This window comes from Labeo rohita, chromosome 2, assembly GCF_022985175.1.
Source record: "Labeo rohita strain BAU-BD-2019 chromosome 2, IGBB_LRoh.1.0, whole genome shotgun sequence".
NCBI lineage: Eukaryota > Metazoa > Chordata > Actinopteri > Cypriniformes > Cyprinidae > Labeo > Labeo rohita.
The window spans coordinates 20293003-20301591 of NC_066870.1; the positions used below are offsets into that span (position 1 = coordinate 20293003).

The window sequence follows — 8589 nt, forward strand, 5'->3', positions numbered from 1 at the left end:
TGTACTGACTAGCTGGGTATTCATTTGAGAATGTAAATAAAGGTCTGTCGCAGTGTAATGCAATGACTCTGTGCTAACAAACTGTCCTAGCAGACCCACCTATCTGAAGAAGGAACACTATCTGAAAGTAGGGAGGATAGTGAAACGCCTGGTTCACCTGGGGTAAATATTATTTGTTGTAATGTTTCCATTAGTATTATGTGTGATTTAAAGGGTTAGTTCACTTCCAGAATAAAAATTTCCTGATAATTTACTCACCCCCATGTCATCCAAGATGTTCATGTCTTTTTTTCTTCAGTCGAAAAGAACTTAAGGTTTTTGAGGAAAACATTCCAGATTTTTCTCCATATAATGGACTTCAATGGGGATCAACGGGTGAAGGCCCAAATTGCATTTTCAATACAGCTTCAAAGGGCTCTACACGATCCCAGTCAAGGAAGAAGGGTCTTGTAGCGAAACAATCTTTTTTTTTTTTTTTTTTACTTAATTTGTAACCACAAATGCTAGCCTTGCACTAGCTCTATGATGCGCGTCCGTGACTTCATGCATTACATAATCACATTGAAAAGGTCACACGCAGTTAGTTCTTCATCTGTGTACTCTGGTTCCAAAAGTAGGGCAGAAAACCTTCTTATTTTCTTCAAAAATATTCCAACATCATTGTTTTACCTTTTTTGTGAAGGCTGTTTAAATTTCTTTGCACGTTCGCTTTGTAAACACTGGGTCGGTACTTCTGCCTACGTCGCGCGTGACCTTTCCAACGTAATGCATGAAGTCGAGTTAGTACAAGACTAGCATTTGTGGTTAAAGATATCTAAATTTGTATTTTTAAAAATGACCAATCGTTTCACTAGACAAGACCCCTTATTCCTCGGCTGGGATTGTGTAGAGTCAATTGAAGCTGTATTGAAACTACAATTTAGACCTTCAACCTGTTGGTTCCCATTGAAGTCCTCCTCAAAAACCTTAATTTCTTTTCAGTTGAAGAGAGAAAGAGATGAACATCTTGGATAAAATTGGGCTGAGTAAATTATCAGAAAATTTTTATTTGGAAGTAAACTAATCCCTTAAGAGCATGTATACACATTGTATCCACTTTGACTTTAATATGTTGTTTGAAGTCCAAAGAATTCTTGATTTCTTTGTCAGGTCATGTATTATATCACTGGAACATCACAAACATCAAGGGAGAGCACCTCTAGGCCAGATGACCTAAAGGAACCCAAGGAAGCAACTTTTTCTCCTTCAAAGGTTGCACCTGAGAATCCTTCTGACCTTTCCCAGCAGCAAACATTGTTATCAAATGACTTATCTATAATTTTACTTCAGTCAAGCCAATCAGTCAAGGAGGTCCAAAGCAAGCTAAATAGTATTCATGAGGTGCCATCTGGCCCATCCAGCACTGAAGCTGCAAAGTCGCTCATTAATTCCAAAGAACTCAAGACTGAATCAGTGCTGAGGTCCTTAAAGCAGGTGGTTCCCACACCTTCTGAGAAAGTTTCACCTGTTGAGGAGAAGTTAGACCAGCAGATAGTGCGTACATCCTCGGAGCAAGTCGCACCTGTTCTGGATAAGTCAATAAAGCATGGACATCGGACAACCACTGTTCAAGTTACACTTGTTAGCAAGATTCCACAAAGTGCTGAATTTTCTCAGCCTAACACTGAGGCCTCATATTCAACACAACCTAATGTCTACGAGAATGAGCAGAATGTAACAAGAAGGTCATCTGAAGATCAAGTCAGATACACTGAGGAGGCCAGTCTAAGTCCAGACCTCCCAGGAGAAGAAGGTCCTCCTCCACCAAATAACATTGCCTTCAGGATCACTAAAACCAAGGTACAGGCGCTGTCAACTGGAGAGTACCAACAGCTGGTAAACAGTAAAGGCACAGATGTTCAAACTGTCAAAGTGGGCTCAGAACCAACCGTATCTGCCCCCGAGGACCCCGGATATGACAAGAAACCGGTTATCATCATTTTTGACGAGCCTATGGATATCCATCAGGCCTACAAGCGGCTGTCCACCATCTTTGAGTGTGAAGAAGAGCTGGAGAGGGTGCTATCGGAAGAGAGGATAGATGAAGAGAACGAGGAGGAAGTTGAAGCCAACTCACAGAGTCAGGTCAGTCAGATAACACCTGGAAATAATCTAGATCAGTGCAGAACTGAAAATAGGGTAAACAATCAGAGAAGTAGTGGCATGGCGGTGCCTCTACAACAGCAGAGTTCCTTTGAGAGTTCTGCTCTTACTGTTGACGAAGGAGACAAGATGGAATCTCCCAAAGATGCGAAAAAGAAATTCAAGTTCAAGTTCCCCAAGAAGCAGCTCGCAGCTATTGGTCAGGCCCTTCGTACGGGGACAAAAACAGGTAAAAAGACACTGCAGGTAGTTGTCTACGAAGACGAAGAGGAACCAGATGGAACCGTGACTGAGCTCAAAGAGGCTAAAAGATTTGAGATCAAATCCCACGCAGAATATGATTCTACCACCCCTACGTCTTCATCGCAAAACCAGACCACCACATCACAGAGCACCAAAGACAGAACTGAGGAACTCCGTAAGACTACTTATCAAACATTAGACAGTCTTGAGCAGACCATTAAGCAGTTAGAAAGCACCATAAGCGATATTGGGCCTACATTGGTTACGGAAGTCTCCCGCAAAGAGGAATCAAAAGCAAAGAGAATTGCCAGCGATGCAGAACAGGAGGAGGGCAGTCCCACAAAAAAGCCAGCACCTCTGAAGCCCAAACCCCACAAGTCATCTCTGCAAAAGAGACCTAAAACACTGTCAAGGTCCTCCTCAAGCACATCCAGTTCCTCCAGTTCCTCCAGCAGTAAACAGGTCTTTCTCAACTCCTTTGCACCCTTCTGCTGGTGGCTTGGGTTTGCTTTAAACTTCTAACCAGTCAACTTTAAATGTGTTTCATAGGTGTCTTCGGGTCAACGCACTTGGGAACGCTCTTTTTTTAAGGGCTCTGTGTGATTTCGGTGGACATGATTATGGACTTGGTGTTCTTCTTTTTCAAACCACTCTGTCTACTTTCACTGTTCAGACTGTTGAACCCACAAACCGTTTCTCTATCTAAGCACCTCGCTCTGATCTATTTTGGGATTAATAAAGTGCATGTACTGTGGTTAGGAAATGGTTGAGCATGCTGCCTGTATTTTTCTGTCCCCAATCATGTCTACAAATGAGAAATCTTTAAAAGCTCTGTCCTCATACTGTCGTGTACTTGTCAATCTCCTCAGTCCATCGCTGACGTTGTTTCCTTATCGATCTTTTCAGAACTCTGGTGACTCTCCAGCTTCGAGTCGGATTTCCTCACCGAAGTCTCGCCAGCAGCCAGCAGGGAGTGTGGAAAAACCCGGGAAACCTCAAAAGCTCCAGGACTCCCAGAGGCAATTCCGTCAGGTAGTTTTACTGTAGAGCAGTGTGAGGCATGAAGACACAGATGGGAAATGTCTTTGAGTAGTTGTATTGTGGACACACATGGATCAAATTTGATCTCTCTTCTCCTACAATTCATCACAACCAACTCCTTGTGCATGTTTATCACTTACACAGACATTTTCAAGCTATGCTACGTTTTACCAACCCTCATGCTCCTTGGGAATCGAACCCATGACCTTGCCATTGTTAGCACGACGCTCCAGTTGACAGTCAATCGTAGAAGCAGACACTAGGAACGTAGAGTGTTGGTTGGGGATTGATTGTTTATATTTCCATTTCTTTGGACTATGAAGACATTTTGAAGACTTCTGACCTCTTTGGTCTGGTGCCCAAATTCCTTCTTTTATTCCTTCTTTTCTCTCTTTATTGCTTAATGTGTGAATTAAACTGTGAGAGAAAAGAAAGAAAGCCTTTTGTTACAAGAGTAATATTTTTGTTGGTGTTGTACTGTAGAATATTTTTATGGAATATAGAGTTCTATATTTTCACATGTGTTATCACCCTACTTGACTTTCCATGTCTTCCGGCATCTTTGTTCGCAGGCTAACGGGAGTGCTATGAAAGCTGGTGGGAATAGTAAACACGCTTTCCTTGCTTTGCCTGCTTCTAAGATCCCAGCTTTTATACCTAGCTCATGGAAACGTAGCTCAACCCGTGCTCCTCGTTCAAATGCGCCTAGGCTTACTAACCAAACCTCTTCCTCTTCTTCTAAGTCCTCTATCCCGTGTCTCAGCCTGAGCTGGCCTAGCTGTAGACCCGTCTCTCCCTCAAAATCTCTCGAACCCTCTCAACAGCGTAATGGTCAAAACCTAACCCTTTCTCCGCAGACCCAAAATGGCCAGTCCTGCTCCTATTCCTACTCCTCCTCATCCTCCTCTAGCTCATATTCTTCCTCCTCCTCTGTTTCTCCGACCTCTACTTCATCTTCCTCCTCCCCTTCATCTCCATCCCTCCTGTCTCCCACTGCCATGTGCCGGGGAGGTCGAGCTGTACACATGCCCAGCTTCAGCACCCGCAGGTCTCTGAAGGCCGGCAGTGGCCAAGCCGCTATCACACCAGCATCCATTACTGGGAACATGGCATGAGCTGTCCATTTCTTTCTTTTTCACTCATTCTGGTGGTATTTAAGGTGTAACAGAAATACTGATTTAGTTATGCCGTGTATTTGGGATGGTGTTATTGTCTTTGTGCACTTCACCTAAAATCCATAAGTATTTCAGAATCTAGAGCCTCATACGGTGCTTCTGAATAATGGATTTTGTTTTGGTATACATGAGGGATTAAACTTGACAGTGTTGGCTTTATATTTTATAGAAGTGCATTTGTTTACTTACATGAACAATATAAAAAATATACACTGCTATTTTAGAGAAAGAAAATATGATATTTTAGTGTATTTTGTTTTAAATTAGCCATATATAGTGGGGTCCAACAGTCTGAGAGTGCTTCTCGTAGCTTCATAAAATTACAGTTGAACCACTGATGTCACATGAACTATTTTAACTATGTTCTTACTACCTTTCTAGGCCTTAAATGTGTCAGTTGCATTGCTGTCTATGCCGGGTCAGAAAGCTCTCTGATTTTATCAAAAATATATTAATTTGTTTCGAAGATGAACAAAGTTCCTACAGGTTTGGAACAACATGAGGGTGAGTAATGACAGAATTAGAATTTTTGGGTGAACTATCCCTTTAAATATTAAAAATACAAAATAAAAGCAGTTTCAACAGATGTTTCAGACTTTTGGAGCCCACTGTATATCTATCAGAAATGGTTTAACAGGTTTGTGGTGACTGATTTAACAGTTTGACTGGGATTTAACCAAATTTAATCTGAATTTTTGCTCTTTGGCCTCCAATGCACTGCCAGTTTTAACAATATGCAGTTTGTAGTGTTTTGCCATAAAACCAAAGTTTGTTTTTGATTTAAAGACTCTAAAAAGTGTACAGTAGTGTGTGTGTGGATGATGTGCAACCATTGTAGTGGTTCTGTAGCCTAGCTTTGTGTTACTTTATTCTTGTACTCAAATAGCTCACGTCAAATGCCAAACAACATAGTGATTTACATCATTAAATATTATTGAAAATATTGGCTATGAAAATAATCTGTTAAATTGCCAAATTTTACTCTATGCATGCTTTTCAGATATTTAACCCTGGATAATGCAAAGGTAAATGCTGTAAATATTACCTCTGGTTTTGTAATACTGTATAAATTGTACAAAAAATGTTTGGAAGAAAATGCTTGCCAGAGATGTTTATTAAATAAAGGGCTTCCAGTGTATTGTCATTTTTTTTCCATGCTTTTTTTTTTAAATGCTGTGCATGTGAATGTGTGAAATGTCTGACAAATACAGTTAAAGTCAAAAGTTTACATACACCTTGCAGAATCCAGCTGTGGATCATTCAGGTAACAACACAGTATTAAGAATCAAGTGTATGTAAACTTCTGAATTGGGTAATTTTTATAAATTCAGCTAATATTTTCTCTTGTGGACATTATTTAAATGTCTTTTGTGAAATATCTTATCAGCACTAAATAAAAAATAACATGCGTTTTGTATGATCCCTCTTATTTTGGTAAAATAATTAACATTTTGCAGATTCTGCAAGGTGTATGTAAACTTTTGATTTCAACTGTGTATATTTTAAAACAAAGATGCAGAACAGAATTAAAAGCAAATGTGAAACCATCACACGTGTCTCTCTAGAAAACATCAAATAGTTTAACCTGTTTCAAAGCCTGATAAAAAAAAAACTTAAAAATTAAAAAACTGATGACAGCATTAGTTTTTATCACTTCAATATTCAAAATTTAACTGCAGAGGGCAGCACTGACTTGCTTTCCATTGAAAATAGACAAGGTGTAGTCAAGTTCAGTTGGAAGAACCTCTCAATATTTAAGAGTATTAATTGTTGATTTCATATTTGATGTAATCTTGCCTTTTTTATGGCAGAGGTGAACTTTGTGGGGGGAAAAATGTTGACCCAGTAAACAGCTGACAACATTTTTGCACTTAATAAAATAAAAACTTTTTTTTTTTCATATGCCTTACTATAATACACTTTTGGACGTGCTGCTGTCACAGTGTTACCAGAGTAGCCCATTACTGTTTCAGACCTTTAAGTAACAATTTAAGAAAGGCTATATTGAGATATCAGATAAACTGAAGTGGGGATCTTAAACAAAAGTCTTTAAAAATGGGTTTCAAAAGCCATTTTAGAACTGTGCCTATGCCCCTTAGCAGTCATTTCATTTTATGAGACATGAAAGCAATTAATACCTGATTGATGTAAGAGTCATATCTATTATGTGGACAGCAGAACTCCTCCGAGACAAATGATTGGCACATCTATTAATTTGGACTTCTCCTCCGCGCTTAGATATGCATTCCTTTTAACGCCAAGTTCAATTCCGTCTTAAAGAATTAATTTAGCTTACCTGTTCAGACACATGGTGCAGTCGATCATCAGCTGGAAATGTCAGTTTCCAACGACTGTTTTACTGTTGTCGTTCACATACTTTTCAAGACGCTCATCAATCTGCCATATTGTTGGCAATGAACGTAAATAATGCCATTGAACCGAACACAACTCGCATATTTTGCTGATTATTGCTGCTGAAAATGGTCGATTATTGTCAAGTTTTGGGCTGTACTAATTGGTCTGACTGGGGGAAAAAAATATTTGGAGTACTATAGACTGCCAAAAGTTAAAAATCAAGGAGAAGAGGGCAAAAAACACGTTTGTGGTTGGCCAAACTTAACCAGGATTTCCAGGGCAAGAATCTTGACAACATTTGTGTTTGTCTTATCATTTCCAGTCAGGCAGGTGAAATATTAGGCAAACATCTTATTTAATACTGCTCGTATGTATCTTTACCATCTATTAACTATAGTTTGCCGAAATATTGCGCTCTTTCCTGCTTAAATCCTGGCTTAGACAGCATAAATTAGCAGAACAACATATTAAGTAGTACATTAACCGCGCAATCCATGCTGTTGTTTACACCCGAGTATCGCCAATATGCCGTGCATCCGGGTAACTGACTAAATCGAGACGTTAACAACATGCAGTAAACGGTAAAACTGTTTGCACTACCAACCAGTGTGTTCATATTTAAGATAATACATTAAAATAATATAGTAAGAACACCAATTTCCAATATCAAACAGCAACAAAAGCTATTTGTTACAGCTAAAAATATTCCAACAAAAATAAGGTGGATAAATTAATTTTCCGATTTTATCAGTTTTTCCAAATGTACAGGCACAAACAATCCAACATCTAATTAGAGATAAAAAAAAAACACTGTCTGGACAAAGAAACGCTGGGTTTTCCATTCCAGGTCCTCCTCAAATTTGTAATTAGCCAGCTTTAATGAAAGATAATTAGTTCATATGCAAATTTTAGAATGACTGAATCCCTAAGCTTGGCACCGTCTAATTAGCATGTAATTTGTATATTATAATACATTTACCATTAAGAAGTGAGGAGTCCAAACGCTACAATGCTATAGAGAGGAGGAGAACAAGAGTAATTAAAGCGCAAGTCCTTTTAGCATTTAAGATTAATTATTGTGTCTCCTGATGTTTTATGGTACAAGAGCATCAACATCATAAATCTTTGAGGACATTAACAAACCAACAAGGAACTTGTGTAAGTTAATCAAAGATCTGGTCACTAATTTGCATTTTTAATTCATCGCAATTAACGAGAGCGTCAGTTGGATAGGAAATTAAGCAGGCTGCGATAGCTATTCAAGCTACTGATGTTTGCTTGAAATTCCTTGTAATCCCATTTATTGTGCTTCTGAAAAAAAGGAAAGTCACGTTTATGCTTGTCAGTCTTCTGTTAGAGCCTATTTACAGTAATGCAACCAGATAACCTATGATTAAAAACATTGTGGCCGCAGAGCCAAATGAATGTGTTGAGTAAAAGATGAACGTACAATAGATTCAAGGTTTTTGTAGCTGATGTATGAAGATTGCAAAGGCAAAGGAATATACGGTTGTAAGCATTTCCTCGTGCAGTATGTTAGACACCGAAACAAAAGCATCTTGAAGATGCTCTTAGCGTAGATGTGTCGATCGATATTTTCACACTTGAGTGGGTGATCTGAAGCTCTGAGCGA

The 8589-nt window shown here is 39.1% G+C and overlaps 1 protein-coding gene across 5 annotated transcripts in view; it reads left to right on the top strand.

Annotated features, from left to right (window-relative positions):
• Positions 1-6016, top strand: part of si:ch211-207d6.2 (sickle tail protein homolog) — a 70883-nt gene extending 64867 nt beyond the window's left edge. For 2 of the 5 annotated variants that reach the window (XM_051135393.1, XM_051135410.1), the window contains 3 exons: positions 94-162; positions 1150-2847; positions 3292-4005. In XM_051135393.1, coding sequence (XP_050991350.1) covers positions 94-162; positions 1150-2847; positions 3292-3432 — 1908 coding nt within the window. In that variant the 3' untranslated portion in view covers positions 3433-4005. Of the gene's footprint in view, positions 1-90; positions 163-1149; positions 2848-3291 lie in introns of all 5 variants that reach the window. The other 3 variants (XM_051135402.1, XM_051135417.1, XM_051135426.1) reach the window with 2 other exon arrangements.
• The last annotated feature ends 2573 nt before the right edge of the window (positions 6017-8589 follow it).